This window comes from Petromyzon marinus, chromosome 55 (genome assembly GCF_048934315.1).
Source record: "Petromyzon marinus isolate PM22_M1 ecotype Great Lakes invasive population chromosome 55, UKy_Petmar_22M1.pri1.0, whole genome shotgun sequence".
Classification (NCBI taxonomy): Eukaryota; Metazoa; Chordata; class Hyperoartia; order Petromyzontiformes; family Petromyzontidae; genus Petromyzon; species Petromyzon marinus.
Genome location: NC_133721.1, coordinates 5,720,178 through 5,735,788, shown reverse-complemented (window position 1 = coordinate 5,735,788; position 15,611 = coordinate 5,720,178). Strand labels below are relative to the sequence as shown.

Below are 15,611 nucleotides of genomic sequence, written 5' to 3'. Positions count from 1 at the left end.
TCAAATTGAGTAATCACTGGAAATATGTTTTAAATCAAGTCAAACGTTAGCTGCCTTTCAATTTTTTGTACAGCCATTCCTCAGTGGTTGTATATCATAGTGCCCTTTGATCGCGTTCACAGAGAGCTCACATCGGGGAGCCCTTGGATGTGAGCTCACATCGAGGGGCCCTTTGATGTGAGCCCTTTGATGTGAGCTCACACTGGGGGACCCTTTGGTGTGGGCTCACATCGAGGGGCCCTTTGATGTGAGCCCTTTGATGTGAGCTCGCACTGGGGGACCCTTTGATGTGAGTCCATATCGGGGGGCCCTTTGATGTGAGCTTTCAGAAGTGGGTGTTACCCGCAGCATTCTATCAAAAGGCAGCTTAGCCCAGCCCTCCCACCCACCCACGCCCCTTTACTGTCTCCTCCCCCCTCCCTTTACCTGTATATAATCCAAGGTCGTCTCTGAACCGTGCTCCTGACACAGATATTCTGCGTTGACTTTTCCACCTGAAGACGGAAGCTTGTGTTGCCTCTGAAACGTCGTGATTTAATTGTTTTATTTTCATTTTATTTTATCTACGTGACTTTACCGAATAAACCAAAAAGTATGAATACACACACTGTCGCAAATACACTATAATCACAAATACACTATCGTCACAAATAAACTATAATCACAAATACACACACTATCATCACAAATACACACACTATAATCACAAATACACACAGAAACCCAAAGCACAAACGCACATGTACACAATCACATACACATGCACTCCCCACAGACACTCACTGCCACAAATAAACAAAACAAAGATGCCCCATTTGGCCTCTTAAGAGACTGTGAGCGAGCACCTATTAAGGCCGGCACGGCACACGATAGATACACACAAACCACTCACTCTCACGTGCACATAAAACATTCCCGCTTAAAGTAGCACACTCAAACAATGACACACATGCACTATCACTTCACACACTTCACACTCACAATTAAATGCACGCAAAATAACATTGCTTTAATAACATTAATAACATAAATATACAAATTATTTTAGCCACAGCATAGGCGTTGACGTTACGGTGGCCATGTTGCATGGGGACTTGAAGGAACAAGTGTAGCCATGTTGCATCGGGATTGTTTTCCTTGCAGCTGATTGGCTGGTGTAGCAGGAGTGATGACGTAACCCCTCGCAACCACTGACGCGCGTTTTTGTGAAGTTACACACACAGATATTCTATGTTTTGCACTACACACTTGCAGAGTGCACGCATATCAATGTCTAGCAGGATTTACGCAGTTTTTTCTGTACCCAGCCCACATATCTTAGCACGGTTAGCCTTCATAAAATATTTTTTTCTCATCAAACTTGACACATTCATCATAAGTTTAATGACTCCCTTGCAACATTCATACTACACGCTCGTCATATTAACTGTGCAGCCCAGTTTTTTTGAGTTATATTGATCATGGATGGATCAATATCAAACGAATTTACTTAATTTATATATCCGACTGTCGCATATCCACCCTGACCAATTAACCAGCCACCCCAGTGTAGGCCTCTCTGCATGTTGTTAACAGTCACTTTGTATAGATATTCACAAATGTGAACTTTTCACACAGGTCATGTGTTCACGTACACTCGCTCACTTCTAAAGGGTAGTAAAACATTTCCCCACGTTTATCGCAGTTTGCAATGTGCAGGTTTTGTTGTCGACTAACATATTTGTGCATGGTATAACTATAAATCGTGTTGGTATATATATATTTAGCTGTTCAGATATCGGACCTTTTCACATTTCCGCCGATACCCCAGTCACCAGCAAGTGGAATACGCGGCGTTGTACCGTACTGCCGCCTACAGCCACTTCTGTAGAGGTGGGAGGCTTTGTTCACCTGATCATCGGTGTCCCGCCATCGCTACCTCCAGGTTGCCAGATGACAGGGGATGTGCCAGCATACCCGGCCATCATGGGAGGATTATCCCATGGAGGCTTGGAACCTCAGTCACGTGAAGCATTGATCTGGGGCTCATGACTGTAGATCCAGTTTGGGTTGCCACCTGTCAGGGTTTGCCCTGGGCAAGTCCGGCAATCGGCGTCTGTGCTCGGGTTACAGGAATGGTGTTTCAACCAAGTTCTGGTACCGGCATCGCTGTATTATGCAGAGGGGGCACAGTGTTGATGAAATACCGAGAAATGAAACGTGGCGATTCTACTGGATAACGTGTTCACCATTCAGGCACCGGTAACGAACTTAATTGCTTCGTGCTTCGTGGCAACTGGGGTGGACTGCCCTGATTTATATCAGTGTTCTGATTTACATCACTGGTCTGATTTATGTCACTGCTATGATGTCTATCACTGCTCTGATTTCTATAACTACTATGATTTATATCACTGTTCTGATTTACATCACTGCTCTGATTCATATCACTGCTCTGATTCATATCACTGCTATTATTTACATCACTTTCTGTGATTTCTATCACTACTATGATTTCTATCACTGCTCTGATTTATATCACTGCTATGATTAATATTACTGCCATTATTTATATCACTGCAATGATTTCTATCACTGCTCTGATTTATATCACTACTATGATTTATATCACTGCTCTGAATTATATCACTGCTATGATTTCTATTACTGCAATTATTATATCACTGTTATGCCATTACATTACACATTTTCAACACAAGGGGAAGGATTCGTTTAACTCAGAATTTAAACCAAATGTGGTATTTCAAATGTGGTATTTCCTTTAATAACGCATGCATGAGAAAATTACATTGATCAGAAATACAGCATTCGTTTCAGGTTACCATTGTAAAACATTTGATGAAGATGTTTATTCCAGGTTAAAACAAAATGTCAACAGTGCGATTGGAAAAATAAAATCACGACATTTCACGGGCGAGTTTGTTTGCATTCTCAGCAGACAGAGCCAACTCAGCGGCTCAGCAAGATATTTCAAAACACATTCATTAATCCACACGCGGGAGCAACCGATGAAGCGACATTCCATTCGAAGACCTGACAAAGTGAGTCCAAACTACGAGGGGACGCATCGAATAGCACAAGAGACAGATTGAACTGCCACAGAATAATATGGGCTAAGGCATTAGCTTAGAGAGAGAGGACTTATGTTACCAAGGCTACCAATGAACGATGATTGTGAAAGGCTAAAACATGTGCAATGACAATGGATCCTGCATGCATTGTGAGGGGACTGGTGGCCACGGGAGGTGGTGAAAGGGGTGTCAGTTGTGAGTACGAAGGGACTGGTGGCTACGGGAATGTTCGAGAAGGGAGCGTGGTCAGGTGACGGAAGAGGACAGCAGAGTCTTCCGGTAGAGCGAGGGTCCAGAGTCAGCAAGAATGATCGAGAAGGGGGGCGTGGCCTCGTGTTGGTATATAAGGGAGATGTGCGAGACACTCGGGGCTATTACAGTGTGGTCTTCGCCTGATGTCAAGTGAACATGTATTCAACAAAGTGCCATCTCAAGAGAAGTGTGTCAAGTCGTCACATGTATAAACTAGGTATCTCAGATTCGAACTCCTTGAGTCCTGCGGTAGGGAGGAACAGTGGAGGAAGTTCTATGATCGCATGCCAAGATGACACCGGTCCGTCGCTACGCCTCGAGCTTGCATAGGACGCTGTGTGCTTGCTACGTGCCTGCAGTTGTGCTGCGCTTTGCGCTGTGTTAGGCAGGGCCACAGCCGCACTGTGGAAGTTTGGGGAGTCTCACGAGCGAGTGGTTCCCCGCGATTCTGGGATACATCGCCGATAGCAACCGCGACGTTCGCCCCAAGATTACGTCACGGTCACAACTGGATCCACTAAACCATAATTACATTTTCCGATTTAAAGCTTTCGTGGCTGCAGGGATTCATCTTCTTGGTTCTTTCGGTAAAGTCAAGTAGAATGGGGATGAAATAATAATAAAAATTCTCACGACGTTTCGGAGGCAACGCAAGCTTCCGTCTTCAGGTGGGACAGTCACAGCAAGATCGCTGCATCAAGTGGGGAGGCTCTGAGAGCCTCGAGCTTATATACAGGTTAAAGGGGGGGGGGGGGGGGGAAGGACGGCAGGGCCAAGTGGGGGACATTTATGGGGTGTGGGGCTAAGTTAATCATGCAATTAATGATCAGAATAATAAGGTTTCATACTCGTTGGTTCTTTCGGTAAAGTCACGTAGTTAGAAATAAAATAAAACAAATCACGACGTTTCAATCGCAACACAAGTGGTCGAAACGTCGTGATGTGTTTTATTTTTTATTTAATTTCTAACTACGTGACTTTACCGAAAGAACCAATGAGTATGGATTCCTGCAGTCACGAAAGCTTCAAATCAAGATCATAACGTTTGTTTGTACTGGAGGAATCCGATGAACTTTAAAGTTGTTTATCACAGATGTCCAGTAGAGGCTCGCGGAGCCAGACTGAGGCACCGACCTCTAGGTAATAGAACATTTAAATAAATAAAAGCAGCTCCTCCAAAAGGATAAGTGCAATATATACAGTATATTTATCTCGATATGCGCCACGATGAATAATGATCAGAATATGTATTTACACTGGAGGAATCCGATGAGCTATAAAGCTATTTTTCACACATGTCCAGTAGGGGGGGGGGGTAAGAACGTTACAACAAATAATACAAAAACATAACAGTCGTTAAAAGTACAAGAAATGTAAAAAACATCACCCAAACACATACAAATTAAATGAAACCATCCCCATCCTACCAGGCAAAGCCCCCACTGAGGTATTAACTTATTGTTCAGAAGCAACCTGGCCACAAATGATCGCTCAACAAAGTGGCCCGTCATTTGGACATTCATAGCACCTACTGCCTCTCACTGCCTGCTATCCGTGCAGTACCGCGCATTTAAAGGGACCACCATCAGCACAATCAGCATTTCTGTCACCTGCACGACTGGAGAAAAGCGCAGCCCGAAAAAAAAAACGCCGGGAATTTTGCACCCAAACTATTTCGGGTGCCTCTTAGCCGCGAGGACCCGGCATGAGGACGTGTAACAGCTTGAATGTGAGACTTTTTGTCGCTCGCAAGTGAATGACTCCTCACTTCACTATCGCCCACACTCTGTGAGGCCTCGAATCGCGAAGGCGCCTCGGGAACATTTTCCGAAGCAAAGTCGCCGCCTCCTTCCTGAGCGCTCGCGTTCTGAAGAAGTAAATGCCGACGTTCGCGATCGGGATGAAGAAGGTCGCGAACTGCGACGCGCAGCGGATGTTCCTCGCGCGTGCGTTCGGCTCGTTCCTCACCAACCTGGGGACGAGAATGGAGATGAAGAGCGTGCTGAAGAAGACCGTGAGCAAGAAGGAGTGCGTGAGCAGCGTGTGCGTCGCCTTCCTCCTGAAGCCGCTCGCCTGCGTCCTCTTGCACTCCAGAAGGATCTTGCAGTACGTGACGCTGATGACGCACAGCGGCAACACGAAGAGCAGCGCGACCATGCCCGAGCTGTACGTTTCTGGGACGCTCGTGTCGTCGGCGGAGAGACGCATGAATCCCATGTAGTCGCAGAAAATGCCCGGCATTTGCCGATCGTCGTCCTTCAGCGTGAGTGGCGCCACTAGGATCGTGAGCGGCACGAGCAGCGCCGCCGTGAAGCTCCACGCGGTCACCACGACGAGCAGGGTCCGTTTGGCGGTCACGATGGCGTGGTAGTGCAGCGGGTGGCAGATGGCCACGTAGCGGTCGACGGACATGACCGTGAGCGTGACGCACTCGGTGCAAATGAACACGTTCATCAAAAACATCTGCGCGACACAGGACGCGCGCGACACCTCGTTGTCGCCCGTGAGGAAGATATGCAGTTGCTTGGGCAAAATGACCGTGCAGCCGATGAGGTCGCCCAAAATGAGGTTGCACATGAACGCGTACATGGGCTTGTGCAGCTCCCTCTGCACGGCCACTGTGCCGAGCACCAACAGGTTGGACAGCGCCGTGACGACGAAGAGCGGCAGGCACAGGCCGAACGCGAGCAGCTGCACGCCGTACGGGGCTTCGAGTGTCCCGAGGAGGATGAACGATTTGTTGCCTTCCATGGTCGCCTTCAGCTGTGGGGAACAAACAGAGGCACGCATTGCAGCTCGCGCTCGTCGTGACTGCGCACTAGATTGCGATGTGTGAGACAAGGGCTCACATTTCGTTTTTAAAAGAGTATAACCAATCCTCTTATGTGCACTGCACTCAACACTAATGCAAGACGTGCGAACAACCACGTCAGATATATCTCGAGTGAAATTGGGCAGAGTGAATACATACAGATAAGCATCATCTGCGCACAGCCTGTGATGCACACTGCCTGCCGAGACGGATACAGCAGCCTGTGTTAAATCCAACCTGTTGTGCATTGCATGACCTTGTCACAAAACAAAATATAAAGATGCCCCCCTATACTGTTGGGGCAAGTGCTGTTAGCGCGCACTGCACACGAGGTGGTGGGTGGCCAGCACCACGCCCGGCCGCCTTTGTCTCCCTTGTGGCAATGTTTATACACCGCATCAAGTAGTAATTTGAGGCTGAGTCGACCTAGGGCAGGCCCAGAACAGATTCTGATAATCGTCACTGGCGTTGTTGGCCGTAAACGAGAATCGAACTCGGGTCGCTGAGTTCGAAGCGCAGCACGCTAACTTGTGCACCACCGTTCCAGGTCACACACGCACACTGGAAATGCTGTTTTGCATGAGTGTATGCACTGGCTCTCCTAGCAATGCAGTGCTCACTGTATTCACTAATTATACGTTTTGTTAGGCAGTGTCAATGTACAGAGATGGGTAAACATGTTTTATTTAGAAATGAAAGCTTTATTGGTTGGAGACACGTTAAAATTTTACGTCTCATTTAACACCTTCCATCCCCACCAGATTCCACTTGACTTACATGTGTACTGACACCCATAATGAAAGACTAAAAGTCAACGTTGCATTGCTTTTGAATGTCCTTCCCAGCACAATCGTAGGGTTTGTTTTTTTGAGGTTGTGAGCAAGCTGGCCAGGACTGGGCGAGTTCTTCGAGACTCAGCACCGCCAATACTTAGCCAAGCAACAGAGGACACTTCTCTCAGATATTATTTATTGACATCACTAAAACAACACTTGCAACACATTTAAGAATGCACAATTAAATACTGCATATACAGTACGTATAAAACTAAGGCTTGAAAAAAAAACGATTAAACTTAAAATACTGTGCCTCGTATTTTACCAGCAGCATGATTTTACTCAAAGGTTCATCTGGCCTCAATGTGGCTCTCAACGGGCAATATAAAGGTGACTATGGCACAGATATTGACACCTTACCTGCTTGCGAGGGTTTTTCGCTGTGGTGGGTTCTGCGAGGGCTGCATATTTATACACCTCCGAGCATCACGTGATCACCCCATCTAACGGCTTGCCGCTCAAGGAATTCTTAATTGACCCCGCCGCATTAAGGTATTTAATTTCCCCTAACAGCTCCCCCACACGTAACATGTTTTTTGGTGAAGGACAATTTAATTGCTTCACTCAGACTTGTGCTAAGCATCCCTTGAGGTAGCCGGTTGGCGTCAGTGCACTCACCCTGAATGCCACCGACTCTGTATACACGTCACGTAGTGGGGAGCGATGTTCCTGTGATTAGTGCACTACGCTACGAACCCGGCGGGCCCGAGTTCAACTCCCGTCCACGACCAAAAACAGTGGCGAATATTCGTAACCGGTCCTGTGCCTCCGCTGGGTCGATTGAGCCTGAAACGAGGACCTGGTGTGGTGTGTAAATATCAACACTGCGGAGACAAAGGTGGCTGGGCGTGGTGTTTTACACCCACACTCTCGTGCGCCGTGGCTACGTGGGCTGACATCCGCTCAGAGGAATGTCGTTGTGCAGTCCTGTACAACAGAATGCCACGGTGGCGGGATGTTAACCACCTCGCTTGGTATGAAGGGGGTCGGGGGGGGGGAAATGAGGACTCAAAACAATGCCATGATTTTTGTCCAATTTTCTGTGGGTGTCTCTCCGCCCTATCTCTAACCATATATAGTGGGTTTCTGAACATCCGTTGCCCCCACGGTGGCTGCACCCTCGCTGTCTACACTAAACCCCTTGTCGTGACCTCTGTGAGCGGCCGCGGTGGCGAGATGTTAACTACCTCGTCTGGTATACAGGAGATTGTGGGTTTGATCCCGACCCTGACGCCTGTTTATTTGGAGTTAAGATGTCCTTCTCGTGTTCGTGTGGAATTTTTCCGCGGGTCCTCCGGTCTGTCCCTCCACATTTGGCTGCTACAAATGTCCACGCGATAACAATCCACTTCACTGAGCTATCATCTGTGGCCAGGTCGCTTCAGAAAAAGAGTTACACAACTCAGTGGGCCTTACTTGGTAATAACAGCATTCGTGAAATTAAACGACGACGACGATGAGGAGCACAGATGAGAAAAGCCCTGCTGTACGTGCAGGAGGTGCAGATGTGGCTGCACCACAAGGCGGGAGTGGGGTCCGAGCAGCAGCACACACGTAGCACCCCTTCATTTTCCTCCTGGTACACCTGCACGCACGCGCGTATCAGATAGCCCGATTTGTGTCGGTGGGGATTGTGCCACGGACACCAACACGCCGGTGGAATTCTCCTCGGGCTGTCCCTAGCTTGGGACGCATTTGTGGAATGGACTCGTGCCCCCCGGGCCATCCACTATCGCCCCTTTATCGCTGGCCCATCTTCGTGGCACGGGAACTTTTCCACTGGTCATTTGCCGATCCGAGCCAGAACCAAACCGTTATACACTGGCCTCACAAAACATTAAAATTTGTCTCGGGGCCAAGCAGGGCCAAGGGTGGGGCTAACGGTGCTTTCATTTTCATGTGACGTCTGCAGGATGACTCGGCGTCTGCTATGGGAAGGACAAAAAATACAATGATAATATAATTAATTTGGGGCCTCTTGAGCCATGCTGGGCTGGCTCGGCACGGCCCTGGCAGCTCGGTTGCACCGTGGATAAGGGGTAAACGTGAGTTAGGCTCGCACCAGGGGTCGGCAACCAAAATAACAAGAAGAGGCATTGTTTTTTAGAATTCGGCAAAATAAACCAACTAAATATTTCAAGAGCCTCCGTAATGCGTTGTGGTGAATACGAGACGGTGGTGGTTCTTAATAAATAACTGTCACGTAGCATAAGTCCTTTAAAAGAGCTGCATGCTGCTCCGAAGCCACAGGTTTCCGACCCTGGCCCACGGTAAACTGGACTTCCATTGCAAACTGGGCTTCCATGGTGTACTGGACTCCCATGGTGAACTGCACTCCCATGGGAAACTAGAACTTAAACCGGTCTTCCATGGTAAACTGGTCTCCCATGTAAACTGGACTCCCATGGTAAACTAGACTCCTACGTTAAACTAAACTTCCATGGTAAACTGGACTCCCATGTAAACTGGACTCCCATGGTAAACTGGACTCCCATGGTAAACTAGATTTCCATGGTAAACTGGACTCCCATGTAAACTGGACTCCAATGGTAAACTGGACTTCCATGGTAAACTAAACTCCCATGGTAAACTGGATTTCCATGGTAAACTGGACTCCCATGTAAGCTAGACTCCCATGGTAAACTGGTCTCCCATGGTAAACTAGACTTCCATGATAAACTGGACTCCCATGGTAAACTGGACTTCCATGATAAATTGGACTCCCATGGTAAACTGAACTCCCATGATAAAAGGCCGGCAACCAAAATAACAAGAATAATCATATTTTTTTCGAATTCGGAAAAACCCCTCAATATTTCAAGAGCAGCAATGCAGTCCTTAAAGAGCCGCACACTGCTGACCCCTGGGCGAGCAAAAAGGTCGTCATCGCGGAACCTTCCACAACACCGGAATCTGTTTGGTTACGCGAATTGCACCCCTGATATTCGTTTTACTCCGCCCACACATCCCAGCCTCTGCATTATAAATACGCATCACCGCCACCGTGTAAGCCGCTTTGATCATTCCACCCTTAAGAACCCAGACCCTTGAAACAGTAAGAGGAGTTCTGAACTACTGAACGATTTCCACCGTTAATAACCACGCTGTAATAAGCAAAACGTTTATTGGAAATGTTATATTTGTTAGTTTATCCAAAAAAAACTTTGTAAATTATTTTGACATTTTTCAGAGAAAAACGACAAGAAATTGTGTCAGTAAACAAATATACGACATCGATTTTGCGGAACAGCTGACAGTGGCAGTCATAAACTAAACTAAAAGTATTTATTTTTTTATTTTACGAAGTATGGGCCATTGAGCTATTAAGCTCTTCTTCAGAAGCGACCTGGCCAATGAAGTGGCTTGTCATGTGGAAATTCATCGCAGCCATATACCCTAAGGGGCCGTCCATAAATTATGTCATGCGATTATGGACCATTTTTGACCCCCCCCTCGTCACACATTGTCACAAATGTCTGACCCCCCCCCCCCCCCCGGTGCTTGACGTCATTTATGGACAGCCCCTAAACGCATGTTGATTCTCAATGTGGAGCGAAAAACCGGAGGACCCGGAGAAAAATCCAAGCAACCACGGAGAGAAAATGCAAATTCCGCATATAATGGCGTCAGGCTCGGGATCAAACCCACGATTTCCTGTATATCATGCGAGGTAGTTAGTTAACATCTCCCCTCCGCGGCCACTCACGGGGTCAAGATAAAGGGGATTAGTGCAGCCACTCTGGGTGCCACGGGTGTTCGGAAACCCCTAATAGGATTAGAGATATGTCGAAGAGACATCCACAGAAACTTGGACGAAAATAATGTTTTTGTTTGAAGTCCTAATCCTCCCCCCCCCCTTCAAATGGTACGTACGTATATATGTTGAACTTCTTTCGCATCGTACGCATCCAATCTTGCAATTAAGAGGTGCGTCGCGAAACGCGTTAAAATGCGGATCATCCTGATGGATGGAAACCTTCAACTGCACAGTAGAGCACCAAGAACGGATAGGCTCAGCGTCAGAACGCAGTCGTTGCGTCGAATTAATTTAATTATGACTCCATAGAACTTCAGTTGTCCGTGACGTAGTGGAGGGTGAACCTCGCGTATCCCATCTGTACTCGAAACCAAACAGCACAGGGAAACACACAGCAACAACAACCTCCATTCTCCACTAAGTGGCGGTGACGTCACCATGGCGCTCGTGCCAGGCTACGTGCACGTTGAGGCCACGTGAAGTGTCGAACGCCCGCTGGCAGGAGGTCACGGGGCAGACCCAGGTGCACCCCCTGCTGTACCAACATGCTGTGTTTTATCCACCCGGCGCTCTCCTCGTTGTTGTGAAACAGACGCCTCCGAGGACGGCCCCAACTCCACACGGTTGTGTCCAATACAAAAACAACATGACGCTACTTTCCATTCGGATTACCTGCGCGTGTTGTATTCACACTTCGGAGACGAATATTTAACACAAGCGCTTGGGGTAGTGGGGGTGGGGGGAGTCATCAGGGAAAGAGAACGTGAAATTATTATTCAGAATCGGAATCTTTATTTCGACTGGAGGAGGAATCCGAAGAGCTATACAGCTCTTTTTCACAGATGTCCTGTATGGGGCACGGGGTCAGCGAGTAACAAGGACAAAAATCTAACAAACCAATAATATATACGAGTGCAACATAGAGAACCAGGTAAGCAAATCACAAAATATTAATTAACACGAAGTAAATTTATTATGTAAGCTTGGGCAAGGCAGCAAAAACAACAAGAAAACAGTGCCAGACCACAGAAAGATCACATGCAGTAGTATTGTTTAATTCGGGTCTTTCGGTGAAGTCACTTAGATAGGTTAAAAAAAATAATGAACCTATCGATGTGACTTTACCGAAAGAAAACCCCCGAGATTTGGAGCGAGTGCATGTCGCAGGCCCATCGTAGGGGGCAGGCGGCTTCCATAGTGGTCCAGGCGGGGCAGGTGAGTCGGCAGGCACACCCGGGGAGGCCCGTGATGATTCGGCATCTGCAACGGGCGACCTTGCGTCATCTGCAGGAAGGGCGACACGACTGCGAAGTGGGTTAGGCACCAACGAGGCATCACTCAGCTCGTCGGATGTGTCGCACGCTCGGCCCCCATGATGTGTGTGTGACGTGGGAATGCGCGGCGCAACGAAAGGCTTCAACCAGGAGGGGTGAATGAACCAGTGACGCTTTCCCCATCGGATTTTAATGCACTGGGGCTGAACAACCTCAACGATTTCGACCGGACCCCACCATGGCTTAAGAAGTTTGGCCGATGTGGACACCGGCACCTGGGGGCGATGAAGCCAGGCTTTGTCCCCCGCTGCCCACGCGTGTGTGGACGTCCTAGGGGTGCGCAGCCGCAAATTAGCAGGCTGGCGAGAGGCCGAATTCTCAATGGCAACCTTGCACGCCATCGACAGTTTATGAAGGTTGAACGGCAGATGGTCTGCGAGTTTTGATTTTTGCGGTGGCTGGTCGATGAGCAAGCGAACGTCAGCTGGGGGGGACTGCATCCCTACCATACATTAAGAAAAACGGCGAGAAGCCGGTCGCCGCGTGCGGCGCCATTCGATATGTGGCGAGAACCCAGGAATCTGCAAGTCCCAGTCGAGCTGGGATTCATCAACCTACAGGCGCTCTACCATGCCGTTGGTTTGAGGGTGTTAGGGTGAAGTGCGCACCTTCTCTGTGCCCAACAGGCTGCACACATCGCGCAAAAGGGCACCCGAGAAATTCCTTCCCTGGTCGGTCAGCAGCCATTCGGGAGCACCCTTATCCAGGACGTAGCCCTGAACAAAGGCGTCCACGATGGCTGCTACCGACTGGTTGGGGTGAGGCCAGGCCATGGGCCAACGAGTGAAATACTCCACCCCAACCAGAAGATACTTATTACCTCTCGCGTAGTAGAGAAAGGCCCCAGTATGTCCAAAGCCACCAGCTCATTCACGCGAGACACAGAAATGGGCTGCAAGGGCAGACATGAAGGCCGCACTGGTGGTTTCCGGTGTGCACACTGGGTACAGCCCTGCAGGATGTCGGTTACGTCACACAACATACCCGGCCAAAAAATTTGCAGGCGCAGCATACCAAGGGTTTTGTGGGTCCCCAAGTGTAGAAACCGCTCATGTGCTACCGACACGGCCTTACCCCATAGGGCAGAGGGTACGACAATCTTATACTGACAGGAATAACTGTCCCAATGCATAAGAAGACCCTGTCGTAAAATGACGGAAGCAACCCGGCTCCGGCGCTTGGTCGGATCACCGACGTGACGTCGTATAGCCAGCAGAGACACGTCTTCCAACTGGTGGCGCCCCCATTCCGCTAGCGTCAACCCTAGCAGGTCGTCACAGCCCGTCACATCGACGGGGGCGTCAAGCGGAACCGGTTCAAGGGGAAGAGCGACAGCCACCATCGCAGGGGGTGCGACAGACTCCATCAGCGGAGGCTTGCAACAGCCCGACCCCAAAAAACAAGCACATTTTTGAACCGGCGGAAGACGAGACAACGCATCGGCATTAGTGTGTCTGGTACCTTTACGGTAAGTGACGGTGAAATCGTAGTCCTGAAGGACTTCCAGCCACCGGGAAAGCTGGCCCGATGGTTGGTCTACCCGCAAAGCATATTGCAACACGGAGTGGTTGGATAGAACAGTAAAATGCTGACCATATAGGTACGTCCTGTACTGTTGAATAAAGAACACAATAGCCAGCAACTCGCGGCAGGTTACACAGTAGCGTTTCTCAGCAGGAGACAACACTCTGCTACCGTATGCGATGACCCTTTCGACGCCACCAACAATCTGGGAGAGCACCCCGCCAATCCCAGTGTTGCTAGTGTCAGTGTCCAGTATGAATGGCTCCGAGACGTCGGGGTAGGACAAGGGCGGTGCCTTCATGAGGGCATCGCGCAAGGATTCGAACACGGCCTGCTCGGTGTCCCCCCACTGAAATTTCACCCCTTTTGATGTGAGGGCATGAAGTGGCTTGGCGATGGTCGCAAAGCCAGCTACAAACCGTTAATAGTAGGACACGAAGCCAATAAAGCTGCGAACGTCCCTCAATAAAGGTGGGGGTCGGCCACGAGCTGAAACATTTTGTCTTCTTGGGATCGGTGGAAAATCCCGAGCGGCTGACTATATGGCCCAAGTACCGCACAGACTCGCGCAGAAGATGACATTTCTGTGGCTTGAACTTCAAGTTAGCAGCGCGCATCTTTAGAAAAATAGCTAGCGGACGCTCAAGGTGCTCGTAGAACGTGCGGCTAAAGAAGATCACGTCGTCAAGGTAAATGAGACATGAGTCCCACTGGAGCCCAGCAAGGACAAGTTCCATGAGACATTGGAACGTCGCTGGGGCCGAGTGGAAACCCATGGGCAACCAATTAAATTCGAAAAGGCCCTGCAGTGTCCAAAAAGCAGTCTTAGGTTTCTATGCTGCATCGAGGGGGAGTTGCCAAAACCCCGACAGCAGGCCCAGCGTGGAGAAGTAACGTGCCCCTGCCAGGGCATCCAACGACTCATCCATACGCGGAAGATGGTAAGCGTCGGCTACAGAAATTTTGTTCAACCGCCGAAAATTAACACAAAACCTGAGGCTGCCATTGTGTTTCTTGACCAACACTATGGGAGCACCCCAGGGGCTAGTCGAAGGAAAAATGAGGTCTGCAGCCAGCATGCATCAACTGCCAATTTAACATGCTGTTTCTCTGCTGGAATGAGCTGAAATGGGTTTTGCCGGATAGGGGCAGCATCACCGATATCAATGTGGTTACGCAGCAGCTTGGTGCAGCCAATGTCAAATTTAGTCTTACTGAAGACATCAAAAAATTCCCGCAGAAGAGCACTCAATTTCACGCATTGCGATCCGGACATGTCACCAGTGTCCCCACAGAGCGAATCAAGCCAACTCTCATCTGAATTAGGAGGAGGCTGAGACTGTGGATCGATATTTACGTGCCCTACAACCTCGGTCTCCAGGGGTGCCGGCGTTGCGTGAGTGAGTACGGTTCCCTATGGAACGACGGTTTTGGACAAGACCTGCAGGAACGGTACTCTGTCTGCTGCTACGAGAGTCTGTGCAGCCAGCAGTTCGAGGCCCTTGATTGCTGTGTTGGAAGGGCCCAATAAAATGCCATGTGACGAGGTGTCTGGAGCAAGCGTTTTGCGCAATCGCAAAGGCATATGCATCTGCGCCCCTGGCGGAATGCATATTGTGCAAGCAGCCAATGCGTGCGCGGAGGCATTGGCTGTGCATGAATGCGTGGAGGAAGGCAAAAACGCCATGCGACGGCCTGACAGAAGTTCAATACATCCTTGGTCGACAAGGATTTAAATCGGCATTTTGGCAAGGAAATCCGTGCCCAGCAAGCACGGCACCGTGAGAGATGATGAGACTAAAATAGGCCCGGCCAATTTGATGTCGCCAATTGAAATTTGAGTGTAAATTTGGCCGATAATGCCCAGCGAGCCTCCATTTGTGGCAAAACATGGGACAGACACCCGTTGCAGGGGCTGACATTGAACGGGCAAAATATAAATTAAATCTGAAATGATAGTGGCAGACGCATCGGTATCGACGAGAACGCGGAATTCCACCCCTTCGATGGAACCGATAACCAAGA

General features: G+C 49.0%; 1 protein-coding gene across 1 annotated transcript; it reads right to left on the bottom strand.

Moving 5' to 3' along the window:
• Positions 1 to 1,425: 1,425 nt before the first annotated feature.
• Positions 1,426 to 6,986, bottom strand: LOC116954544 (olfactory receptor 1M1-like). The gene has a single exon (XM_076052273.1). It carries the CDS (start codon positions 6,381 to 6,383, stop codon positions 5,088 to 5,090), a length of 1,296 nt encoding a protein of 431 aa, XP_075908388.1. The 5' UTR covers positions 6,384 to 6,986; the 3' UTR covers positions 1,426 to 5,087.
• Positions 6,987 to 15,611: the final 8,625 nt, after the last annotated feature.

Bases quoted from the DNA above. Each gene is read 5' to 3' on its own strand.
- LOC116954544 (XM_076052273.1), bottom strand. From the start codon at position 6,383: ATGCACAACAGGTTGGATTTAACACAGGCTGCTGTATCCGTCTCGGCA.